Source organism: Phyllobates terribilis, unplaced genomic scaffold (genome assembly GCF_046119375.1).
Source record: "Phyllobates terribilis strain yellow unplaced genomic scaffold, ASM4611937v1 Scaffold_3__8_contigs__length_932513732, whole genome shotgun sequence".
In the NCBI taxonomy this organism is placed as follows: domain Eukaryota; kingdom Metazoa; phylum Chordata; class Amphibia; order Anura; family Dendrobatidae; genus Phyllobates; species Phyllobates terribilis.
In genome coordinates, this window is record NW_027362763.1 from 201,512,831 (window position 1) to 201,540,372 (window position 27,542).

Consider the following 27,542-nt stretch of genomic DNA (forward strand, 5'->3'; position numbering starts at 1 on the left):
CATTTAAAGATTTTTCTGTATTTTCATGCCTATGAAAATTGTACATTCACACTGAAGGAATCAAAACTATGAATTAACACATGTGGAATTATATACTCAACAAAAAAGTGTGAAACAACTGAAAATATGTCTTATATTCTAGGTTCTTCAAAGTAGCCACCTTTTGCTTTGATGACTGTTTTCACTTCACAGGTGTGCCCTGTCAGGTTTAATAAGTGGGATTTCTTGCCTTATAAATGGGGTTGGGACCATCAGTTGTGTTGTGCAGAAGTCAGGTGGATACACAGCTGGTAGTCCTACTGAATAGACTGTTAGAATTTGTATTATGGCAAGAAAAAAGCAGCTAAGTAAAGAAAAATGAGTGGCCATCATTACTTTAAGAAATGAAGGTCAGTCAGTCCGAAAAATTGGGCAAACTTTGAAAGTGTCCCCAAGTGCAGTTGCAAAAACCATCAAGCGCTACAAAGAAACTGGCTCACATGAGGACCGCCCCAGGAAAGGAAGACCAAGAGTCACCTCTGCTTCTGAGGAGAAGTTTATCCCAGTTACCAGCCTCAGAAATCGCAGGTTAACAGCAGCTCAGATTAGAGACCAGGTCAATGCCACATAGAGTTCTAGCAGCAGACACATTTTTACAACAACTGTTAAGAGGAGACTTTGTGCAGCAGGCCTTCATGGTAAAATAGCTGCTAGGAAACCACTGCTAAGGACAGGCAACAAGCAGAAGACACTTGTTTGGGCTAAAGAACACAAGGAATGGACATTAGACCAGTGGAAATCTGTGCTTTGGTCTGATGAGTCCAAATTTGAGATCTTTGGTTCCAACCACCGTGTCTTTGTGCGACGCAGAAAAGGTGAACGGATGGACTCTACATGCCTGGTTCCCACCGTGAAGCATGGAGGAGGAGGTGTGTTTGTGTGGGGGTGCTTTGCTGGTGACACTGTTGGGGATTTATTCAAAATTGAAGGCATACTGAACCAGCATGGCTACCACAGCATCTTGCAGCGGCATGCTATTCCATCCGGTTTGCGTTTAGTTGGACCATCATTTATTTTTCAACAGGACAATGACCCCAAACACACCTCCAGGCTGTGTAAGGGCTATTTGACCAAGAAGGAGAATGATGGGGTGCTACGCCAGATGACCTGGCCTCCACAGTCACCAGACCTGAACCCAATCGAGATGGTTTGGGGTGTGCTGGACCGCAGAGTGAAGGCAAAAGGGCCAACAAGTGCTAAGCATCTCTGGGAACTCCTTCAAGATTGTTGGAAGACCATTTCCGGTGACTACCTCTTGAAGCTCATCAAGAGAATGCCAAGAGTGTGCAAAGCAGTCATCAAAGCAAAAGGTGGCTACTTTGAAGAACCTAGAATATAACACATATTTTCAGTTGTTTCACACTTTTTTGTAAAGTATATAATTCCACATGTGTTAATTCATAGTTTTGATGCCTTCAGTGTGAATGTACAATTTTCATAGTCATGAAAAGACAGAAAAATCTTTAAATGAGAAGGTGTGTCCAAACTTTTGGTCTGTACTGTATGCTGGCAAAGCAATGAACGACTGTCTACAACTATCAATTAGATATAGTGAAATATTAGAGAACATTTTAGTTGTATATCATTTAGCACTAGCAATTTGTCTTTAGCTGCATTATTCTTTTGAAAATATTTCTTTGCAGAAAAAGTCTAGGAAGGAAGATAATAACCCCAAGAAGAATACTATGAGGATGAAAAAGGCCACCACATAAACTCCCTATAGGACCTCATGTTTTCACTAGTAGTTACAGTATTCCCATATGCATGGAAATAATTTTTGAGAACCACAACTAGGAGAATGAGTGTGAAGTTTAAATGGGTGTTCTCAAGTTGTCTCTTGAGCAGCTCAGAACTATGCAGTCTCCTTACTGTCTTCTCACTTTCTGGTTTCAGGCAGGGCGGGCTCTCCTCCTTGAGTGACAGCTCTGGTGAAGGTTGACCTGTATTGTTAGTAGAACTATAAAGCTCAGCACAAGTTTCGCCATAACATATTCAGTTATTAGTGGTTTGTTCTGTAGTCTACACTGCTATCCCTTTATTTACACACAGAGATAACAGAGCATTTGAACAAGCACACAGGTATGGACAAGAGCAGAGAGCTGTGATTAGGAGAGCTGCTCTGAAAGCTGTGAGCTGGTTATTTTGCAAGATTTATAACATCACCTCATCAAAGCCAGAGAGAGAGAGAAGTGAGTAGATAACTGCTATTTTAGAAATCAATGACCTATAGGGAGGTGGCTGGGATGTTAGCAGTTAACCCCTCTCCTGAAATGTAACTACTGGAGGCACTAGAGGCTGAGGTTTAAGGAAACCAGATGTATACTATGAAAGATTAATGCTCTCATTACAGAAGAAAGGCAGCAGATAGAACAAGCAAGTCAATTGCAAACTTGCTTGTTTTCATGCAGTCTAACTAGTTAAAGCAACTTAATAACTTGAGAATACCCCTCTAACCTGGCCATACGCATGAGATAGGTGTCAGCTGAAAATTCATTCGACAGATGTCTATATCTCTCAATTCCCCCATACATATGACTGCTTGGTTCAGTCACGTGTTTGTGTGTTTTCCAGTCAGAAAACCTAAAAACAAAAGGATCAGTCATTGAAATTTCAACGGCCCTATCCTTTTCTCCACTAACATCAATCGGTCTGGGTAGTGAAGACACCAAGACACGTCAGATGTGTAGCTGGTCCCATTGAAATAGGCGGATTTGAACAACTTTCAGCTGATGTGTATGGGGACCTTTAATGGTCATTTTATCAATACATGTAACTTATTTGATTTATATATCCAGGTAATTTACAAATGTGACAATTATTTGCTGTAAATTCACTCACCTCATTACCAGTCAAATAATACATGCGTGCTTCTTGCATTAAATGGAATACATCGGGACATTCTCTGATCAGTTCATTGGCTTCTACAGTACCAACAAGATACCAGGGATCCAATAAAGGTAGTCGGACACATTCTAGCATTTTTGGTAGAAGAGAAATTCTCTCAGATTGTTTATATTGGACCCATTTTATTACAGTCTCAAAGACTTGTGCTTCCTCTGTGACATATAATTCATCGCTCTTTAAAATATGATATAAAATGTTAGATGTCAACTCCAGGAACTCTTCATGGTTTAAGACCTGAGAAAAGTTTTGGATGATATAGTTCTGGACCTGTAACTTCAGCGAGTCCAAACAATGCGTATCTGCAAGTCGTAAAATTCCAACACAGTTTTCAGGGTGAAGAGCTTCTGTAAGGAAACTGGAACATGCATCCACCATTCGGAGGAACTGAAAAAAAAAAAAAAACAGGAAGTTGTGAAACCTTAGCAGCTTTTCTATCTGTGCATGTGGTAAGATATTATAGCAGGATTTTGTAGATTCTACTTTACATGTACAGAGATACATACAGAGATAAGGCACTATGGTGAGCACGTTGCCATATTTTATGCCATAAATGTCTAATATACGTGGATCCCACCTCTGGAACTTCATGTCATACCATTAGTGCAGTCTGTTCACCCGCACGGGGCTCACATCCATCTCTAAAGCAGGTGTGTATTATGAAGAGCTATTGGACTGCAAGGGGCCTATGATGGACCTCTTCTGTCCGTGTCCAGTCCAGCACTCGAGTCCATGATGTGTGGTTCGTGGCTATGTGCCAGCTTGGGGCATTAGCCTAGCAAACAGGTCTCCAAATGGTGATTTTTGTGAGTAACCCCGCACAGAAGAACAGATCTGGATGCGCATATGTATAGTGATCCCTCACTTATCACGAGTATTACGTTCTGGACCACCCCATTAGTTGAAAATCAGCAAAGTAGGAACCTTACATTTATTTTAGCATTTATATATATTTTAAGGCTTTATAAACCCTTCCCATGCACTTTGAAACCTTTCCCAGTCCCTTATTAATCGTTCCCAGTCGTAGGGCTTGCAATAAATCCAGTCTTTAAGGAGAATTTCACAAAACACATCACCGTAGGACAAAACTACACACAGCGATCGGAGGTAGGAGTGAAGTGGACAAGGTGAGATGCTGAACGTATGCCCACAGTGCGGTATAGCAGATAGACTGATGCTACGATTACTGAGCCAATCAGCACCCAGCATACACAAGATAATGCTGTGGTTGGTCGCCTTCCATCAATCAGCCAATCATGTGCCATGTACAGTACCATAAAATCCCGCAATATAGCGAGAAATCTGCGATAAATAATTAAATATAAAAATAATTAAATATTAAATAATTAAATATTAAATAATTAAATATAGTCCTGCGATAAAGTGAGGCCACAATACGTGAACCGCGATATAGAGAGGGACTACTGTACTGACATAGGGCAAGGAGACGGATAAATATGTGGTAAGCTGGAGATGCTTGAAACTGGATGTGATAGTGCGGTAGGTGTTCTAGGTGTGAGAATACAGAATGGGGGTAAAGTGGGAACTCCCGGATGTAAGTATACTGCCTATAAGGGAGGGACGGGAGGCACAAGATCTTGGGGTTCCTTCGGCTGTAATAACGGTAATAGGGGAATCTACTATAAGTGTCATTGCTAGGGGGTGCTGCAGGATGTGGCTATCTCTCAGAACTTAATGTAGCTCTCAAGGTAAGAAATGTTGTGCTTTAAGGGTATGTGCATACAGAGTGGATACACAGCAGATATTTTTACTGGAGCGGAAAATCCACTATATGTCACAGTACCAGAATTGTGGATTGTATTTCTTGAAATCCCACGTTATAACTCACTTGCATGGAAGATTTTCAATCCACAGCATGTCAATTTACATTATGGATTTGTAAAGCAAAGGGTGAAAACTGCAGCATTTTTACAATAATGGTGTGGATTTTGCAGTAATAATAATAATCAGGGGCGGAACTACCGCCCGTGCAGCCGGTTCATTGAACGGGGGCCCCGAGGGAGAGGGGGCCCCTCCAGCCTCCAGCAGGGCCGCCATCAGGGCAGTCCTGACTCCAGTATGGGGCCTGGCCGGTAGGGGCCCCCTCGGGGGCCCCCCTCTTGTGCGTCTCTCTCCTCATGGGGCCCCCGGCCCCATGCTATGCGCCGTGTCCGGGACTTTTCAGCGCTGAGCTGCGCTGTTGCAGCAGCGCCTTCATGATTCCCCTGACTTCCGGTCATGTGACGGTGCCGTCACATGGCCGGAAGTCAGGAGAACCTGCTGTCAGCGATTTGGACGAGCGCCAGGATTCTGCAGGGATCGCATGGGGGTAAGTATAACAAGTTTTATTTTTTTTAAAATACAATTAACTAGGAGTGGAGAGATGGGAGATGCACATGTGTGTGTGTGGGGGGGGAGATGGGAGATGCACATGTGTGTGTGTGTGTGTGGGGGGGAGATGGGAGATGCACATGTGTGTGGGGGGGTGAGATGGGAGATGCACATGTGTGTGGGGGGGGGATGGGAGATGCACATGTGTGTGGGGGGGGGTGGGAGATGCACATGTGTGTGGGGGGGGAGATGGGAGATGCACATGTGTGGGGGGGGAGATGGGAGATGCACATGTGTGTGGGGGGGATGGGAGATGCACATGTGTGTGGGGGGGGAGATGGGAGATGCACATGTGTGTGGGGGGGAGATGGGAGATGCACATGTGTGGGGGGGGAGATGGGAGATGCACATGTGTGGGGGGGGAGATGGGAGATGCACATGTGTGGGGGGGGAGATGGGAGATGCACATGTGTGGGGGGGGGAGATGGGAGATGCACATGTGTGGGGGGGGATGGGAGATGCACATGTGGTGGGGGGGAGATGGGAGATGCACATGCGTGGGGGGGGAGATGGGAGATGCACATGTGTGGGGGGGGATGGGAGATGCACATGTGGTGGGGGGGAGATGGGAGATGCACATGTGGTGGGGGGAGATGGGAGATGCACATGTGTGGGGGGGGAGATGGGAGATGCACATGTGGGGGGGGGTGAGAGAGGTGCACATGTGGTGGAGGGGGATGAGAGAGGGGCACATGTGGGGGAGGGGGATGAGAGAGGGGCACATGTGGGGGAGGGGGATGAGAGAGGGGGACGAGAGGGGCACATGTGGGGGAGGGGGTGAGAGATGTGCACATGGGGGGGATGAGAGCTGCACATGGGGGGGTTTGAGAGCTGCACATGGGGGAATTGGGAGTAGGGGGATAATGAGCTGCACATAACGAATGTGGGGTGGGGGAGAGTAAATGATAAATGATGATGGGGTGGGGAGAGCAAGGACATGATATAATGAATTGGGGCAGGGGGTGCATGTAAATATTGAATGCGGGGAGCAGGAAGTATAGAGTAGGGGGCGTTGCGGATGCAGGAGTGTGACTGGTAACAAATTGGCGGAAAGAGTAGAGGTTCTAATTAAATTATATATTAAGTGCCTATTTACAGTTAATGGGGGCACAGTGGTGGATTACAATTTATATTTGGAATGGTAGGTTGCATAATAACTAACCATATATTGATGGTGGATGCACGTCTGTATTCAGCTGCGTAATGTAGAAGTTGGGGAATGTGCTCTAGATAACTGTGTTATTTTATGCAGAGACGAGTCCTGGCTGGAAGACGTGATGGCGGTCTGTGCTGGATGAAGGAGAAAAGCGAAGATGAAGGACTTCACCTAGAGACATCACCGGTGAGTCAGTCTATTACATGTACACTGTGTATAATGTCACTGGTGATCACTGTATTACCTGTACACTGACACTATATACAGAGCTCCTGTGTATAATGTCACTGATGATCACTGTATTACCTGTACACTGACACTATATACAGAGCTCCTGTGTATAATTTCACTGGTGATCACTTCATTACCTGTACACTGACACTATATACAGAGCTCCTGTGTATAATGTCACTGGTGATCCCTGTATTACCTGTACACTGACACTATATACAGAGCTCCTGTGTATAATGTCACTGATGATCACTGTATTACCTGTACACTATATACAGAGCTCCTGTGTATAATGTCACTGGTGATCACTGTATTACCTGTACACTATATACAGAGCTCCTGTGTATAATGTCACTGATGATCACTGTATTACCTGTACACTAACACTATATACAGAGCTCCTGTGTATAATGTCACTGATGATCACTGTATTACCTGTACACTATATACAGAGCTCCTGTGTATAATGTCACTGGTGATCACTGTATTACCTGTACACTGACACTATATACAGAGCTCCTGTGTATAATTTCACTGGTGATCACTAGATTACCTGGACACTTACGTTATACATACCATGTATAGAGCTCCCGTGTATAATGACACTTATGGTAATATTAGTAATGTGGTGGTAATATTAGTAATGTAGTGGTAATATGTGGTCTGGTCATGGTGTGGCAGTTTTTCTCCCTTCTGTGTGGTATTATTCGGTCACTATGTTGTGGTAATATGTGGTCTGGTCATGGTGTGGCGGTATTCCCTGTATGTGGTATTATTGGTCATTTAAAAAAAAAATGTATATGACACATTCCCTTAAAGAAAACTAAATAAAAATATATCTAAAAAGAGTATTGGATATTTTAAGAAAATTATAATAGGTTAGAGTAGGGCCCGCCCAGAAGAGTCTACCTTATCATGGTGGCGGCTTTAAAAATCTTTTGGCCAAAACAAAAGCTGATGGCTATGTATGTGGCGCCGTCACATGGCCGAACGTCAGGAGAACCTGGTGGCAGCGACGTGGACGAGCGCCAGGATTCTGCAGGGATTGCATGGGGGTAAGTATAACAAGTTTTATTTTTTTTAAATACAATTAATTAACTATGAGTGGGGGGAATCAGAGATGCACATGGGGGGGGTGAGAGATGCACATGGGGGGGTGAGAGATGCACATGGGGGGGGTGAGAGATGCACATGGGGGGGTGAGAGATGCACATGGGGGGGGTGAGAGATGCACATGGGGGGGTGAGAGATGCACATGGGGGGGTGAGAGATGCACATGGGGGGGTGAGAGATGCACATGGGGGGGTGAGAGATGCACATGGGGGGGGTGAGAGATGCACATGGGGGGGTGAGAGATGCACATGGGGGGGGTGAGAGATGCACATGGGGGGGTGAGAGATGCACATGGGGGGGTGAGAGATGCACATGGGGGGGTGAGAGATGCACATGGGGGGGATGAGAGATGCACATGGGGGGGATGAGAGATGCACATGGGGGGATGAGAGATGCACATGGGGGGGATGAGAGATGCACATGGGGGGGATGAGAGATGCACATGGGGGGGATGAGAGATGCACATGGGGGGATGAGAGATGCACATGGGGGGATGAGAGATGCACATGGGGGGGATGAGAGCTGCACATGGGGGGGATGAGAGCTGCACATGGGGGGGTGAGAGATGCACATAGGGGGTTATGTTTACATAACTTTGTTGCCTTATGAAGGGCAGGGGGGGCCCCCCAAAATTTCTTGCACAGGGGCCCACTACAGTCTGTGTCCGCCCCTGTTGCAGTTGCAGATTTTACTGCTGAATATCCACTGGGGAGGGTCTGTAGCAGATTGGTCCTATGTGGACTGTGCAGATTTGATATGACAGTTTGTAAATAGATTTCTCTTTGTTGCTGTTGTTAAGCTTCTCCCACCCTGCCACAACAAGTGAAGGTAAGAACTAGGGAAGTAGTGCAGGGGTCCTTAGCTAACCAAACACTGGCTGAACATATACAGATAACAGTCTGGAGTGGACAGCTACAGGAAGTGACGCAGGAAAACGTCCAAAATATCATGTAAATTAATGGGGGGTTTTATCAGTAGAATTCGTATAAGTGTTTTTAAAAAGATTTCAAAATGTAGCAGAAAGTTAAATATTTCACAATGATCAAAGAAATTTGGTAGAAATAGAAAGATACAAAATTAGAGCCCAAAGGGATATTATGCAATAAGGGAACATGGCTACTGGGCTTTTACTTATTTAAATATCTTCAGTATGTTGTAACTACGCTTTTAAAGGCACGGTAAAAGCCCATAAAACTTTCTCTAATTGTTTTTCTGTATACAGTTAAGCTGAAAGATAGACGTGAACGAGCGCTATTAAAAACATTCATTCCATGATTAACTTGCAGTGTAAACAGGTGGCCGGAACTCACCCTCCCCAGGCCAACCGATGACTGTTCGTCACGTCTCTGATATCAATGCTTTGGCTGCAGCGGTGACGTCACACGAACAATGCGCTTCACTGATGTAGTCAATCACTCAGCTCAACAGTTTGTGCCATTTACCTCACAATATCTGTCTTTAATAGATACTGCAGTACCAGAATCGTTGAAATGCTTCTGCTGGAAATGAGCATACATTGTTTTTACTTTCTATGGGGCCCTGAAGTGACTAACCCTTTCACCTCCGAGTCTGTTTTCACCTTCCTGACCAGGCCAAATTTTACAATTCTGACATGTGTCACTTTATGAGGAAAGAACTTTGGAATGCTTCACCATATCTGTTATTCTGAGAAGTTTTTTCGTGACACATTGCACTTTATGTTATGATATCTTTTTTGCGTTTATTTGTAAAATATCAGAATTTTGGCAAAAAATTCAAAAATTGTGCATTTTTTAATTTTTATTCCCTTAAACCAGATAGTTAAATTGCACGAAACAGTTAATAAGTAACATTTCTCACATGTCTACTGTAAATCAGCGTCATTTTTGAAACATAATTTTTTTTGCTAGGAAATTAGAAGGGTTAAAAGTTTAGCAGCAATTTCTAATTTTGCCAACAAAATTTACAAAACCAATTTTTTTTATGGACCACATCACATTTGAAGTGACTTTGAAGGGCCTATATGACAGAAAATACCCAAAAGTGACACCATTCTAATAACTGCACCCCTCAAGATATTCAAAACCACATTCAAGGAGTTTATTAACCCTTCAGGTGCTTTACAGGAATGAAAGTAATGTGGAAGAAAAAAATAAAAATGTTACTTTTTCCCTCAATAATGTTGCTTTAGCCCCAAATTTTGCATTTTCAAGGGTAATAGGAGAAAATGGACCATACAGTTTGATGTGTAATTTCTCCTGAGTACAGTGATACCCCATATGTGATGGAAAACTACTGTTTGGGCGCACAGGAGGGGACGGAAGGGAAGGAGCGCCATTTGACTTTTATAGTGCAAAATTGGCTGGAATCCACAGAGGATGCCATGTCGTGTTTGCAGTGCCCCTGATGTGCCTAAATAGTGGAACCCCCCACATTTTGGAAAACGGCACCGCTCAAGGAATTTATTTAGAGTTGTGGTGAGCACCCTGATCCCACAGATGCTTCACAGAATTTTATAACATTAAGCCGTGAAAATGAAGAAATACATTTTTCCCACAAAAATGTTGCTTCAGACCCAAATTTTTAATTTTCAAAAAGGAAAGAGAAGAAAATTAACCATACAAATTGTTATGCAATTCCTCCTGAGTACACCGATACCCCATATGTGGGGGAAACCTACTGTTTTGGCGCACGGCAAAGCTCGGAAGGGAAGAAGAACCAATTGACTTTTGGAGTGCAAAATTGACTGGAATAGGTAGCAGACACCATGTCACGTTTGCAGAGCCACTGCTGTGCCTAAACAGTGGATATCCCCCACATGTGACCCTATTTTGGAAACTACACCTCTTGAGAAATTCATCTAGGGGTGTAGTGAGCATTTTTCAGCCTCAGACGATTTACAGAATTGTATAACATTGGGCTGAGTCAATGAAAAATTACCATTTTTTTCCACTAAAGGTTGCTTTGGTCCTAAGTTTTTAATTTTCAAAAGGCATAATAGGAGAAATTGAATGGTACAATTTGTTAAGCAATTTCTCCTGAGTATGCAAATACCTGATATGTGGTCAAAAACTACTTTGGAGGCACAGTGAAAAGATCAGAAGGGAAGGAGCGCCATATTGAAGTTCAGATGTTGCTAGAATGGTTTGATGGTTCCATGTCACATTGGCAGAGCCCCTGAGGTGCCAAAACAGCGGAACGTCCCATAACTGACCCCATTTTACAAACTACACCACCCCAATGAATTCATCTAGGGGTGCAGTGAGCATGTTGACACGACATGTACCTCACAGAATTTTATACCATTATGCAGTGAATAAAGAATAATTACATTTTTAAAAATGTTGTTTTAGCCCTAAGTTTTTAATTTTTATAAGGGCTAATCAGAAAAAATGGAACTGACAGTTTGTTGTGCAATTTCTCCTGAGTACAACAATACCCTACATGTAATCGGGAAATACTTTTCAGGCACAGTGCAAAGCTCAGAAGGGAAGCCACGCCATATTGTAGTGCAGATTTTACTGTTATGGTTTGCGGGTGCCATGACCCACTGGAAGAGCCCCTGAGGTGCCAGAATAGCAGATAACCCCCATAAGTTACCCCATTTTACAAACTACAGCGCTCCCACAATTGTATAATTTTTTTATGTTTTGCCGCTTTTACACAATGAAATCTATATTATAGAAAAAATACCGTATATACTTGTGCATAAGCCGACTTTTTCAGCCCATTTTTTATGCTGAAAAAGCCACCCTCAGCTTATACTTGAGTATATATTTACATTCCGGCTGTGGATGGTGGAGTAGGGGAAAGCGGCAGCGGAAGAGCGGGGCACAGGCCGTAGCGGTAGCCAGCTTCCTGCTGCTGCAGTGATCAGATGTGCCCGCTATTAAAGAGAAGGAATATTCACTCCTCTCCACTCCCATGGGAGTGGAGAAGAGTGAATATTCATTCTCCTTAATAGTGCACACTGTCAATCGCAGCCGCTCAGCCATCCTCTATGCCTGCAATTAGAGAGTATGAAAATTCACTCCTCTCCACTCCCATGGGAGAGAAGAGGGAATATTCATTCTTTTTAGTAGCGGGCACATGTGATCGCCGAGCAGCAACAGGAAGCCTGCGGCTACAGTGTGCGCTATTAAAGAAAATGAATATACACTCCTCTCCATGCCCATAGTCCCGGCATGGAAAGTAGTGAATATCCCGGCTGCTCACTTAAGCGTCTGAGGGCGCATGGTAGTGACGTCATGCACTGCTCAGAAGCTGAGATCAGCTGCTGGAAGAACAGGACGCAGCACTGGAGCAGAGGGAACGAAGGTGAGTAGAAGTGTTTATTTTTTTCATGTGTGCAGTGATGGGGGGCCATGCATACCAGCCAGGATTAGGGATGAGGAGTCCATGCATACCAGGATAGAAAACAAGGGGGCCATGCATACTAGGATCAGGATATGGGGGGGCCATGCATATCAGGATTGGGGATGAGGGGGCCATGCATACCAGGATTGGTGATTAGGGGGCCAAGCATACCAGGATTGCGGATGAGGGGGCCAAGCATTCCAGGATTGGGGATGAGGGGGCCAAGCATACCAGGATTGGGGATGTGGGGGCCAAGCATATCAGGATTGGGGATGAGGTCGCCAAGCATACCAGGATTGGGGATGAGGGGGCCATGCATACCAGGATTGGGGATGAGGGGGCCATGCATACTAGGATTGGGGATGAGGGGGCCATGCATACTAGGATTGGGGATGAGGGGGCCATGCATACCAGGATTGGAGATGAGGGGGCCAAGTATAGTAGGATTGGGAAATTTACCAGTAGCTACTGCATTTCCCACCCTAGGCTTATACTCGATTCAATACGTTTTCCCAATTTTTTCTGGTAAAATTAGGTGTCTCGGCTTATATTCGGGTCGGCTTATACTTGCGTATATACAGTAGTTGTTTTTCCATTGCTGTATTCTGAGATGTATAGCTTTTTTTTATTTTTCCACTGATGGGGTTGTATGGTGGCTTGTTTTTTGCAGGGCAAAATGGCATGTTCAGTGGTACCATAATCATTTACATTCGTATTTTTGATCGCGTTTTGATTCACTTTTTTTTTCGGTGGTATGATGAAAAAACATAGTTTTTTGACTAGTTTTTTATTCATTTTTTTACAGTGCTGAAAGAGTTAACTAAATTGTGACAGTTTTATAGATCAGGTTGTTCCGGTCGCAGCGATACCAATTGTACGTTTTTGTTTATTTTTGTTTTTTTTACGCATTTATAGGTATATTTCTTTTTCCTTTTTTCCATTACTTTGTGATTTTTAAAAATATATATATTTTTACAATTTTTTTTACTTTTTGTTTACTTTTTTACGCTGGTATAATGCATTTATACCTGTCAACATTACACTGATTGAAGCCTTTTAGACCATGCTCTCAGCATGGAAAAACAGGCTTGCCGAAGCTGGCAAACCTGGAGGTCGTCATGACAACCTCGAGTTGCCATGACAAGGATCGGGCCCTTGTGATGACAGCCCTGGGGCACCGATCGGATAGGAAAGGGAGCCACCTCCCTCTCCCAGCCTCCTGAATGTTGCGATCAATATCAATCACAGCATTCAAGGGGGTTAAACAGCCAGGGGCTGTGAGGGCACTGCTCATAGCTGCGAAAGCCGGGTCATGGTTATCAAATAAACAGAGCTCCCGGCAGCGATCGTGCAGGCATAGCTCCTGTGTCGTGCATGATCGGCATGACATACCTATACATCACTGGTCGGGAACCCCTATCCGACCATGACATATACAGTACAGACCAAAAGTTTGGACACACCTCATTTAAAGATTTTTCTGTATTTTCATGACTATGAAAATTGTACATTCACACTGAAGGCATCAAAACTATGAATTAACACATGTGGAATTATATACTTAAAAAAAAAGTGTGAAACAACTGAAAATATGTCTTATATTCTAGGTTCTTCAAAGTAGCCACCTTTTGCTTTGATGACTGCTTTGCACACTCTTGGCATTCTCTTGATGAGCTTCAAGAGGTAGTCACCGGAAATGGTTTTCACTTCACAGGTGTGCCCTGTCAGGTTTAATAAGTGGGATTTCTTGCCTTATAAATGGGGTTGGGACCATCAGTTGTGTTGTGCAGAAGTCAGGTGGATACACAGCTGATAGTCCTACTGAATAGACTGTTAGAATTTGTATTATGGCAAGAAAAAAGCAGCTAAGTAAAGAAAAACGAGTGGCCATCATTACTTTAAGAAATGAAAGTCAGTCAGTGCGAAAAATTGGGAAAACTTTGAAAGTGTCCCCAAGTGCAGTTGCAAAAACCTTCAAGCGCTACAAAGAAACTGGCTCACATGAGGACTGCCCCATGAAAGGAAGACCAAGAGTCACCTCTGCTTCTGAGGATACGTTTATCCGAGTCACCAGCCTCAGAAATCGCTGGTTAACAGCAGCTCAGATTAGAGACCAGGTCAATGCCACACAGAGTTCTAGCAGCAGACACATCTCTACAACAACTGTTAAGAGGAGACTTTGTGCAGCAGGCCTTCATGGTAAAATAGCTGCTAGGAAACCACTGCTAAGGACAGGCAACAAGCAGAAGAGACTTGCTTGGGCTAAAGAACACAAGGAATGGACATTAGACCAGTGGAAATCTGTGCTTTGATCTGATGAGTCCAAATTTGAGATCTTTGGTTCCAACCACTGTGTCTTTGTGCGACGCAGAAAAGGTGAACGGATGGACTCTACATGCCTGGTTCCCACCGTGAAGCATGGTGAGGAGGTGTGATGGTGTTGGGGTGCTTTGCTGGTAACACTGTTGGGGATTTATTCAAAATTGAAGGCATACTGAACCAGCATGGCTACCACAGCATCTTGCAGCGGCATGCTATTCCATCCGGTTTGCGTTTAGTTGGACCATCATTTATTTTTCAACAGGACAATGACCCTAAAAACACCTCCAGGCTGTGTAAGGGCTATTTGACCAAGAGGGAGAGTGATGGGGTGCTACGCCAGATGACCTGGCCTCCACAGTCACCAGACCTGAACCCAATCGAGATGGTTTGGGGTGAGCTGGACCGTAGAGTGAAGGCAAAAGGGCCAACAAGTGCTAAGCATTTCTGGGAACTCCTTCAAAATTGTTGGAAGACCATCTTTTGGTCTGTACTGTAGGTATGTCAAATGTCGTGAATGGGTTAAGGCGGTTGGCCTGGACTTTCACATTGATGCACTTTGGCCTATCCCTGATAGCTGATTTCCCGATGGCGGCAGTGACCCAAATTGCTCAGTTGCGGAGCTGTACAGCACAGCTCCATCATCTGTAAAGTAGTCGCTGCCGGGTACAGCACATCTGCCCCCTATTCAAATCAATAGGGGACAGGTGAGTAGTACCCGGACACTTCCCTTATTGAGATGGGATGTGCAGCTCTATAATTGAGCGCCAGGAACTGCTGATTCATAGGGATGCCTGGTGTCGCACCTTCACCAATCAGATATTGATGACCTATCCTAATGTTAGGCCATCAAGGTAAAAGTCCTGGACATCCCCTTTAAGCAGGGTATTTCCAGTAATTGACAACTCTTTTGTTATCACTTATCTAATCTATACAACGCTGGGACACCCATTTCGCTGTGCTCATCTATCTCTGGCAGTTCCGTACGATGAGAGGAGCAGTGGTGCACATGCTTGACCTCTGCAGAGCACCATTCTCATTCTCCCACAACCCCAGAGATGAACAAGTATTATACTGTATATGCATAGGTGATAAATTAATTTCTTTGTGCAATTTCTTTAAAAATATATTACTTAGAAATGCATTGAAGTTTATTTGACACCAGAAAGCAGGCTGCGGTTCTATTGTGCAATACAGAAACCAGAAACTCTGCAACATTTTTGATTTTCCCACAAGAGAACTTCTTGTGTTTGCTCACAGTCCATGACCTCACATTTCATAGGCTTTGTGCATAAGGCCATCTATTCTAGTGCATATACAGGGTGGTCCAAAAGTAGGTGGACAGAAAGTGCAATAAGGTTATGAAGGGGGAGATTTATCAAACATGGTGTAAAGTGAAGTTGCCCTTAGCAACCAATCAGATTCCACTTTTCATTCCTCACAGACTCTTTGGAAAATAAAAGGTGGAATCTGATTGGTTGCTAAGGGCAACTGAGCCAGTTTCACAGATCTAGTTTTCACAGATAGATCTCCCCCAAATCTGTTTTCTTTTCAGATAATTCAGATAACACATAATGGCAAATAATTTAAATACAGATCAAAGAAAATGGATTTTAACAGAGTATTGGAAATCTCAACATGCTGAAACCGTTAGAGCAAATTGGGTTGAAACATTTGGTACTCAAGCCCCAAAGAGACAAACCATTTACCGCATTCGTGACAAATTCAATGCCACTGGCTCAATCCTTAATGCTCCAAAACCTGGTCGACCCAAAACAGTCTGTACAGAAGATAATAAACAACTTGTTGCTGAAACATTTGTTCAGAGTCCAAAAAAAGTCCACCAGAAGAGCCTCTTTGGAATTGGGAATTTCACGAGCTTCTATCATGCGAATCCTGAAATCTATTGGGTGGAAAGCTTATCGTTCACGTCTAATTCATGGTTTATTGGAGGATGATCCAGACAGGTGGCTGCAATTTAGCGTTTGATAAATCTCCCCTTTCATAACCTTATTACACTTTCTGTCCACCTACTTTTGGACCACCCTGTATAAGGTTTCTGCAGCAGCTAGTCTAAAAGCCAGTCTGGTGCAGAAAAAAAAACAAAACAAAAAATGGGGATAGTATTTGCAGTGCTAAATCCAATGCGCAATAGTCAAGGTTCACTGAGGCTACTTGTAATCCTTTTGTTACACGCACGCCACCTAAGTTCAGATAGGGGAGAGACCGGTTACATGAATTCATTGGAATCCTGGGGGAACCGTTACTCAGGGTGACCATAGGCTGCAGCTTCTCTCAGGCACACAATAGATTCAATTGCTGACCAGAGACATCTGACAAGAGTCTTCATAAACGATAGAACAGTAACATTTAATAAGGCACGGCCAGTGCAATGCAAATGTCTCTTTGAACAACAGGCTCCAGTAATAACAGTACAGTCTCCTTTGCAGCACAGCACTACACAGTCTATTATCCAGTAGCACAGTACAGCACAGTTTTAATGCATACACAACCACAGGCTTTTCCTTCACAAGGACTCAATAGTACACAGCATTCTTTATCCTGCATGGATATTGATGGGGGGGAAGGGTGTGATGAGGGAGATGATCTCTATGACAAAATTTCTTCCAGTCCTTATCTTCCTGGCCGATAATACTCCACACTGTTAGCTCAGGGAGTCTAATTGAACTTTGTTTAGCTTCCCTCCTGGCCTGAATTCTGTTCCCTTGCCTTCTGTGAGATACAGATCATAATCCACCTTTCTCTTCAGCTCTGGACAGACAGTAAACAACTTCCCCACAATCCCCCAGGGGCTCTGTTAAAACACTCCCCTTCTCCTGTGACTGTGTTAACCCCTCTAGTTGCTGGATGCTTCTGAAGCACAACACTTCCTGTCTCCTGTGCTTGTGTTACTTCTAATAGTTGCTGAATGCTTTTAAAGCAACAGCACTACTTTTGCATGTCACACTCTGCAACAGCACTACTTCTGCATGTCACACTTTTATTCAAAAATATCGACATGTTTCAGGATCGCACCGCCCCCTTCGTCAATTCTCAGTGTTGTATTCCATTCATATTTTTAAATGTATAAAATAGCACTAAATAAAAGGCAGGCCAGGAATGTGACAACTAGTACAGAAGTCTCTATATATGACCACTGCTAAACGTAATACTAATTTGTGTGCATTTACAGGAGAATCATTTTTTTAATGACTCCGTACACATTACAGTAATAATAATAATAATCTTTATTTTTATATAGCGGTAACATATTCCGCAGCGCTTTAAATACATAGTTACATAGTTTATAAGGCCGAAAAAAGACAAGCGTCCATCCAGTTCAGCCTATTTCTTGTGCACTGCAGCTATTCCGCAGCGTTGATCCAGGGGAAGGCAAAAAAAAACCATGCGGCCAATTTACATCATTGAGGAAAAATTCACTTCCCGACACCAATCTGGCAGTCAGATTAAATCCCTGGATTAATTAGCTATCACTAGGCATAAGATGTAATTTTATGGTTCTCAAGAAAGGCGTCCAGGCCTCTCGTGAACTCATTAAGTGAGTTGGACATCACCACTTCCTCTCCCAGAGAGTTCCAGAGTCTCACGGCTCTGACCGTAAAGAATCCCCTTCTATGCTGGTGCATGAACCTACTTTCCTCCAGACGCATAGTGTGCCCCCTCGTCTTTGTCACCATCCTTGGTATAAACAGGTCATGGGAGAGATCTCTGTACTGCCCCTGTACATTACATTATCATTGCTGTCCCCATCGGGGCTCACAATCTATATTCCCTATCAGTATGTCTTTGCAGTGTGGGAGGAAACCAGAGAACCCGGAGGAAACCCACGCAAACATGGGGAGAACATACAAACTCCTTGCAGATGTTGTCCTTGGTGGGATTTGAACCCAGGACCCCAGTACTGCAAGGCTGCAGTGCTAACCACTGCGCCACCGTGCCGCCCATTAGACTAAAGTCAGCCAAACTTACTGATATTGGAGCATTTGGCTGAAATTCTAATGTGAATGGGGGTCTCTAAAACTCTCCCCCAACAGATTATGTCAGGGGTTGAATTCCTACTGCCAGTCCTTTTGTTTGGCAATGAGATAAGCCGCCACTAGAGGATTCTTGCAGAGTACAAAGGAGTGCTTGGCTAAGCTGTGCATCCCTATGTATTGGGGGAGTTAGGGAGAGATAGAGATTGGCTGAACAACCACTTTTAATCCTTTAATGTCCAAGCCTAAAAGAGTTTTAACGGCCAGCCATTTTTTTTTACTTTTTGCCACTCCTCATTTCAGCGGCAATAACTTTTTATTTATTTAACTGACGTGGATGCATGAGGCCTTCTTGTATTTGTGGAAAATAATTGTATTATTTACGGCACGGTTTTGAGGAACCTGTAGATATCCAATTTGTGAAGATGTTTTGTTATAAATATTGTGTGTGTGTGTTTGTGTATGTATGTGTGTGTGTATTTGTGTGTGTATATACAGTACAGACCAAAAGTTTGGACACACCTTCTCATTTAAAGATTTTTCTGTATTTTCATGACTAAGAAAATTGTACATTCAGACTGAAGGCATCAAAACTATGAATTAACACATGTGGAATTATATACTTAACAAAAAAGTGTGAAACAACTGAAAATATGTCTTATATTCTAGGTTCTTCAAAGTAGCCACCTTTTGCTTTGATGACTGCTTTGCACACTCTTGGCATTCTCTTGATGAGCTTCAAGAGGTAGTCACCGGAAATGGTCTTCCAACAATCTTGAAGGAGTTCCCAGAGATGCTTAGCACTTGTTGGCCCTTTTGCCTTCACTCTGCGGTCCAGCTCACCCCAAACCATCTCTATTGGGTTCAGGTCTGGTGACTGTGGAGGCCAGGTCATCTGGCGTAGCCCCCCATCACTCTCCTTCTTGGTCAAATAGCCCTTACACAGCCTGGAGGTGTGTTTGGGGTCATTGTCCTGATGAAAAATAAATGATGGTCCAACTAAACGCAAACCGGATGGAATAGCATGCCGCTGCAAGATGCTGTGGTAGCCATGCTGGTTCAGTATGTCTTCAATTTTGAATAAATCCCCAACAGTGTCACCAGCAAAGCACCCCCACACCATCACACCTCCTCCTCCATGCTTCACGGTGGGAACCAGGCATGTAGAGTCTATCCGTTCACCTTTTCTGCGTCACACAAAGACACGGTGGTTGGAACCAAAGATCTCAAATTTGGACTCATCAGACCAAAGCACAGATTTCCACTGGTCTAATGTCCATTCCTTGTGTTCTTTAGCCAAAACAAGTCTCTTCTGCTTGTTGCCGGTCCTTAGCAGGGGTTTCCCAGCAGCTATTTTACCATGAAGGCCTGCTGCACAAAGTCTCCTCTTAACAGTTGTTGAAGAGATGTGTCTGCTGCTAGAACGCTGTGTGGCATTGACCTGGTCTCTAATCTGAGCTGCTGTTAACCTGCGATTTCTGAGGCTGGTGACTCGGATAAACTTATCCTCAGAAGCAGAGGTGACTCTTGGTCTTCCTTTCCTGGGGCGGTCCTCATGTGAGCCAGTTTCTTTGTAGCGCTTGATGGTTTTTGCAACTCCACTTGGGGACACTTTCAAAGTTTTCCCAATTTTTCGCACTGACTGACCTTCATTTCTTAAAGTAATGATGGCCACTCGTTTTCTTTACTTAGCTGCTTTTTTCTTGCCATAATACAAATTCTAACAGTCTATTCAGTAGGACTATCAGCTGTGTATCCACCAGACTTCTGCACAACACAACTGATGGTCCCAACCCCATTTATAAGGCAAGAAATCCCACTTATTAAACCTGACAGGGCACACCTGTGAAGTGAAAACCATTTCCGGTGACTACCTCTTGAAGCTCATCAAGAGAATGCCAAGAGTGTGCAAAGCAGTCATCAAAGCAAAAGGTGGCTACTTTGAAGAACCTAGAATATAAGACATATTTTCAGCTGTTTCACACTTTTTTGTTAAGTATATAATTCCACATGTGGTAATTCATAGTTTTGATGCCTTCAGTGTGAATGTACAATTTTCATAGTCATTAAAATACAGAAAAATCTTTAAATGAGAAGGTGTGTCCAAACTTTTGGTCTGTACTGTATATATGCTGGGAAAAGCACTGTTCATCATCAAATTGCTCCTCAATTGTTGGGAGAAAACGCTCTTGGAGGATATTTCGATCCCATCTTTATTCATGGCAGTGTTCTTAGGCAAAATTGTGAGTGAGCCCACTCCATGGATGAAAAGCAACCCCACATGAATGGTATCAGGATGCTTTCTGTTGGGATCACACAGGACTCATGGTAGCGCTCGCTTTTACTTCTCAAGACAATCATTCTTCTAGACATCCTAAACAGTCGGAAGGGGGCTTCATCAGATAAAATAACTTAGCCCCAGTCATCTGAAGTCCAATTACTTTACTTAGTCAGTCTTTCCTTGATGCCAATCCTGAGCAAGATCTGCACTGCTAAAGGACTGATCCTGCAGTTGAATCCTCTTTAGGAGATGATCCCGTCACTAGTTGACTTTCCTGGGAACACTAAAGCATTTATGGCAAGTTCATGGCAATGAATGACTTAGCAATAATTTGCAATTTATCTGATCACTCTTCATAACAATCTACAGTTAATGCAAATTGCCACTATAAAAACTGAAGCCATGAACGTTATGAAAACCAAAATTTGTGTGAGTTTCAAAACATTTGGCCACGACTGTACATGTATGTATGTACAGTGGGTACGGAAAGTATTAAGACCCCTTTAAATTTTTCACTCTTTGTTTCATTGCAGCCATTTGGTAAATTCTAAAAAGTTCATTTTTTTTCTCATTAAAGTACACTCTGCACCCCATCTTGACTGAAAAAAACAGAAATGTAGAAATTTTTGCAAATTTATTAAAAAAGATAAACTGAAATATCACATGGTCATAAGTATTCAGACCCTTTGCTCAGGATTGAGTAGAAGCACCCTTTTGAGCTAGTACAGCCATGAGTCTTCTTGGGAATGATGCAGCAAGTTTTTCACACCTGGATTTGGGGATCCTCTGCCATTCTTCCATGCAGATCCTCTCCAGTTCCGTCAGGTTGGATGCTGAACGTTGGTGGACAGCCATTTTCAGGTCTCTCTAGAGATGCTCAATTGGGTTTAGGTCAGGCTTCTGGCTGGGCCAGTCAAGAATGGTCACAGAGTTGTTCTGAAGCGACTCCTTTGTTATTTTAGCTGTGTGCTTAGGGTCATTGTCTTGTTGGAAGGTGAACCTTCGGTCAAGTTTGAGGTCCAGAGCACTCTGGAAGAGGTTTTCATCCTGGGTATCTCTGTACTTGACCGCATTCATGTTTCCTTCATTTTCAACCAGTCATCCTGTCCCTGCAGCTGAAAAACAACCCCATAGCATGATGCTGCCACCACCATGTTTCACTGTTGGGATTATATTGGGCAGGTGATGAGCAGTGCCTGATTTTTTCCACACATATCGCTTAGAATTATCACCAAAAAGTTCTATCTTCGTCTCATCAGACCAGAGAATCTTATTTCACATAGTCTCGGAGTCCTTCATGTGTTTTTGAGCAAACTCAATGCGGGCTTTCATATGTCTTGCACTGAGGAGAGGCTTCCGTCGGGCCACTCTGTCATGAAGGCCCGACTGGTGGAGGGCTGCAGTGATAGTTGACATTGTCGAACTTTCTCCCATTTTCCTACTGCATCTCTGGAGCTCAGCCACAGTGATCTTGGGGTTCTTTACCTCTCTCATCAAGGCTCTTCTCCCACAATTGCTCAGTTTGGCTGGATGGCCTGGTCTAGGAAGACTTCTGGTGGTCCCAAACTTCTTCCATTTAAGGATTATGGAGGCCACTGTGTTCTTAGGAACCTTGAGTAATGCAGAAATTCTTTTGTAACCTTGGCCAGATCTGTGCCTTGCCACAATTCTGTCTCTGAGCTCCTTGGGCAGTTCCTTTGAGCTCATGATTCTCATTTAGTCTGACATGCACTGTGAGCTGTGAGGTCTTATATAGACAGGTGTGTGCCTTTCCAAATCAAGTCCTATCAGTTTAATTAAACACAGCTGGACTCCAATGAAGGAGTAGAACCATCTCAAGAAGGATCACAAGGAAATGGACAGCATGTGACTTAAATATAAGTGTCTGAGCAAAGGGTCTGAATATTTATGACCATGTGATATTTCAGTTTATCTCTTTTAACAAGTTTGCAAAAATTTCTACATTTCTGTTTTTTTTTCAGTCAAGATGGGGTGCAGAGTGTACTTTAATGAGAAAAAATGAGCTTTTTAGAATTTACCAAAAGGGTGCAATTAAACAAAGAGTGAAAAATTTAAAGGGGTCTGAATACTTTCCGAACCAACTGTATATATTGTGTGTGTGTTTTATATAGTGCAAAATGACACATATATTGTAATAGTTTTCATCCATTAGAGCCGAAGAAAGGAACACATCCACTACGGTCATTGCTAACAGCTCTATTATGCTGAGCATATACCTTGCAAATATGTGTTCACTGGGGCTAGAAGCAACAGGAGATTAGTATATGTTAGGCCCTATATGTAAAAAAATTGTGTAACAAAAATTGTAGTAGCCTATAGCAACCAATCCGGTACCAGCATTCATTATTCTGAGGCACCACTTGTTACTGCACAAACTGTGCACCATATGACTATAGTGGACTGACCTGAAAAAGACTGGCAGCCTCCAATATTTTCTGCACATTCTGCTTAGTGATCACTACTTTACTAGTGTAAGTATAATCCAAGATGGTTTGCATGGTTTCTGCTTCCACTCCCTGAATCATAATCTTCTCTTCATACTTTTCTTTGAGATCATTACAGAACATGGCTCTAAGGAAGAAAGACACATCTATGTCAGATAAAGCATCATCAAAGCATATTGAGAACATTAAAAATCTCAAAATTACACACAAGCTATTTGTTAAAAGGAATCTGGCTAGGTGATTAGAAAATAGTTGCAAATGCAACTTTTTAAAAGTATTCACCTGGTGTTGTTCGCCACCCATTTCCCTTCAGATGCAGATGCTTGGAAAATGCATACACGTACATTAGTGGGCAACAATGTATTGCATGGTCATACAGTAGGAGACATTCTTGCACAGCAGGACACCTCTCTCCATGGTGTACATATGACTAGAGATGAGCGTTGTTCTACTCGAACTGTTCGCCAATCTCAAATTCAAGCTGTTTTGGGCGGTGTTCGAGCCGTTCGGCGAACACGAACAATTTGAGAAAAATTCGGCTGTTCAAGGTTATGTTCGATAACTGTTCGTGCACCAAAATCATAACTGGATTTTTTCTCAGTAATGATGAAAATTAATGTTAATACGCAGTTTGAGTGTACAGCGGGGTGGGGGGAGGGGCAGGGGATGGATCTCTGCAGGAACAATGAAGATCTCCATTTTTTTTTCTCTTTCCCGCATTTACAGTGGGGAGGTGCAATCTGTCAGCCTATCAGCAGCGCACACACGGAGCGAAGTGCTTTTTTTCACACAAGCAAGGGCATGTGTCATTGGCAGTGTATGTCACATGTCCTTGCCCTATAAGACCAAGCCATTTTCCCCGTCGCCACCATTTTCTCACTGCTGCAGCTGCGTGTTAGACGGCACCGCTGTTGCTGTGTGCGCTATACCTTGTTAATTTCAAGCCAATTTTCGCACAAATATACAGATAGCTTGGGAGTAGGGAATAGTTGTGATTGCAGTCCTTTTAAGGACTAGGTTACAGCATTTCCTACGACTTTTATCAGGCAGGTCTGTGCTCTTAAATAGATAGGTTGTGGGAGTAAAGACTAATTGTAATTGGAGTCCTTTTCAGGACTAGGTTACATCAGTTCCTATCAGTTTTTGCCAGGCAGGTCTGTGCCAGTGCTGTGCAAGTTTTTTTCACAGCATTTGGCTGAATCTAGCAAAGCTAATCCTTTTTGGCCTATTGCAGAGTGTGTTAGTCAGTGGAGTAGCCTATCTGTGTTGCAAGATATACCACCTGTGTATAGAATACCAATTTTTTTACTGCACCTAGTGAAGTAAAATCTTTTGGGCATAGCATCATTCTATTAGTCCATCTATACTGACCTCCATCAGGTTGCAAACTGAATCTAATTTTTTTCTGCATCTAGCTCTGAAAAAATATTTGGCCTTCTAGCAGTGTGTCGGACTTTCTCTATTAGTCCATCTATACTGACCTCCATCAGGTTGCAAACTGAATATATTTTTTTCTGCATCTACCTCTGAAAAAATATTGGGCTTCTAGCTGTGTGTGGGTCTTGTTCTATTAATCCATCTATACAGACCTCCATCAGGTTGCAAACTGAATATAATTTTTTTCTGCATCTAGCTCTGAAAAAATATTTGGCCTTCTAGCAGTGTGTCGGACTTTCTCTATTAGTCCATCTATACTGACCTCCATCAGGTTGCAAATTCAAAATAATTTTTATCTGCATCTACAGTACCTCTGAAAAAATATTTGGGCTTCTAGCTGTGTGTGGGACTTGTTGTATTAGTCCATCTATACTGACCTCCATCAGGTTGCAAACTGAATATATTTTTTTCTGCATCTACCTCTGAAAAAATATTGGGCTTCTAGCTGTGTGTGGGACTTGTTGTATTAGTCCATCTATACTGACCTCCATCAGGTTGCAAACTGAATATATTTTTTTCTGCATCTACCTCTGAAAAAATATTGGGCTTCTAGCTGTGTGTGGGACTTGTTGTATTAGTCCATCTATACTGACCTCCATCAGGTTGCAAACTGAATATAATTTTTTTCTGCATCTAGCTCTGAAAAAATATTTGGCCTTCTAGTAGTGTGTCGGACTTTCTCTATTAGTCCATCTATACTGACCTCCATCAGGTTGCAAATTAAAAATAATTTTTATCTGCATCTACAGTACCTCTGAAAAAATATTTGGCCTTCTAGCAGTGTGTCGGACTTTCTCTATTAGTCCATCTATACTGACCTCCATCAGGTTGCAAATTCAAAATAATTTTTATATGCATCTACAGTACCTCTGAAAAAATATTTGGGCTTCTAGCTGTGTGTGGGACTTGTTGTATTAGTCCATCTATACTGACCTCCATCAGGTTGCAAACTGAATATATTTTTTTCTGCATCTACCTCTGAAAAAATATTGGGCTTCTAGCTGTGTGTGGGTCTTGTTCTATTAATCCATCTATACAGACCTCCATCAGGTTGCAAACTGAATATAATTTTTTTCTGCATCTAGCTCTGAAAAAATATTTGGCCTTCTAGCAGTGTGTCGGACTTTCTCTATTAGTCCATCTATACTGACCTCCATCAGGTTGCAAATTCAAAATAATTTTTTTCTGCATCTAACCCAGCCAATAGTTTTGGCCTAATACCACAGTTTGGCCACTCAGCTCTGCTCGGTTACCATCCATTGTTTTTTTGTGCAAACAACTCCAGAGTTGTGAATTAGTTAACCACCAAAATGAGTGGAAAAAGGCCTGCTGCTGGTGGAAAGGGGAATAGGCGTGTTGGGAAGGGGAAAAAAGGTTGTGTCCGTGGGGTAGGTGTTAAAGCAACAGTAACATCTGCAGAAGAAAGACCATCTTCCAGCCAAACTAAAATGTCTACTTCTTTTAGCGGACAATGTGATAAGATCCCTTTCTTAGGGCCACGCCAATCGCTACAAATTCCAGATGAGGCACAAAAACAGCAGGTGCTTCAACGGATATCAAGTGCTCCTTTAAGTGGGCTCTCCTCCACATCAACTTCAACATCACAAATACTCCAGTCCTCAAAGGTGTCACCCAAATCGCACTTGCTTCCTCACAGCTCCCAAATCTCCAGCTGCCCGTCTGAGTATGAGGTAGAACAGATGGTTGAGTCTGCAGAGCTGTTTACTCATACTATAGCCTGGGAATCAGAGGTCGACTCCAGCGCTTCTGTGAATCCAGACGAGGAAATGATCTGCACTGATGCCCAGAATCTTTATGAGTCGGATCCAGGACCAGACGCAGAAGGTTCTGACCATAATGTAGACCCTCATTCCCAAACTGTAACTCCTGTTGGTGGAGACAATGAGGAAGACGATGATAAGACTCAAATACCTGATTGGAGCGACAACTTTAGTTTTTTGTCAGGGCAGGAACAGGTTGGCTCTGAGGACGACGGGTGTGATAACGCACAGGGTGATGATGATGAGGTCGGAGATCCCACTTACTGTCAACCCACAGTCAGCCAAGAGATGAGGTCAGCAGAGGAGGTGGAGGAAGATGCTAGTGACGACGAGGTCAGGTTGCGCCTTCCTGGACAGAGACGTAGTACTGGAAGCACGTCAACAACTGCATCCTCAAACACAACTCTGCCTCTCACCACAAGTCGTGGTGGCTCTTCAGGTCGCATGGGTGCTAAGCCTTGCATAGCCTGGGCATTTTTTCAGATCGATAAAGATGACCCAACTCGTGTTATCTGTAACATTTGTCAGCAAAAGCTAAGTAGAGGCCAAAAAATACATAGTTTGAGTACTTCATGCATGAACCGGCACATGGACATGAAGCATAAGTTGCAGTGGGAAGCTCAGTGTGCTACAATGCGGCCTAGCCGGCAGGGCCAACCACCGTCTGCCATATCTTGTGCATCCGCGGCCTCTTCATCCTCTGTGACTGGGGGGACAGCAGTCACACCTGTTTTGGGGCGCAGACCTGCCACCTCTTTACCCGCAACAGCCAGCGTGATTGGCAGGTCATCATTTTCTTTGGAGGTGGTAACACCAGCTGGTGTTGAGCGCTGTCCGACATCGATAGCACCACCTTTGGATCAAGGCAACCTAACATGTCCGCCTGCATCTTCCTCACAGACCGGCAGTTTGCCGGGGACACCCTTATCAACCCCGTCTAAGCACAATAGCCAGCCCTCGGTCCCTCAGATGTGGACAAGTAAAAGACCATTTCCTCCTAGCCATGAGAAAGCTAAGAGGTTGAATTTCACCATCTGCAAGCTCTTGGCTACAGAAATGCTGCCTTTCCGCCTGGTGGACACAGAGGATTTTCGAGAC

The 27,542-nt window shown here is 43.4% G+C and overlaps 1 protein-coding gene across 1 annotated transcript in view; it reads right to left on the minus strand.

Annotated features, from left to right (window-relative positions):
- KLHL6 (kelch like family member 6) overlaps positions 1 to 27,542 on the minus strand; it is a 91,172-nt gene that overhangs the window by 47,677 nt on the left and 15,953 nt on the right. Inside the window, exons 2-3 of the mRNA XM_073674477.1 lie at positions 23,188 to 23,353; positions 2,878 to 3,327 (exon numbers count right to left, since the gene is read on the minus strand). Coding sequence (XP_073530578.1) covers positions 2,878 to 3,327; positions 23,188 to 23,353 — 616 coding nt within the window. The remainder of the gene's footprint in view (positions 1 to 2,877; positions 3,328 to 23,187; positions 23,354 to 27,542) is intronic.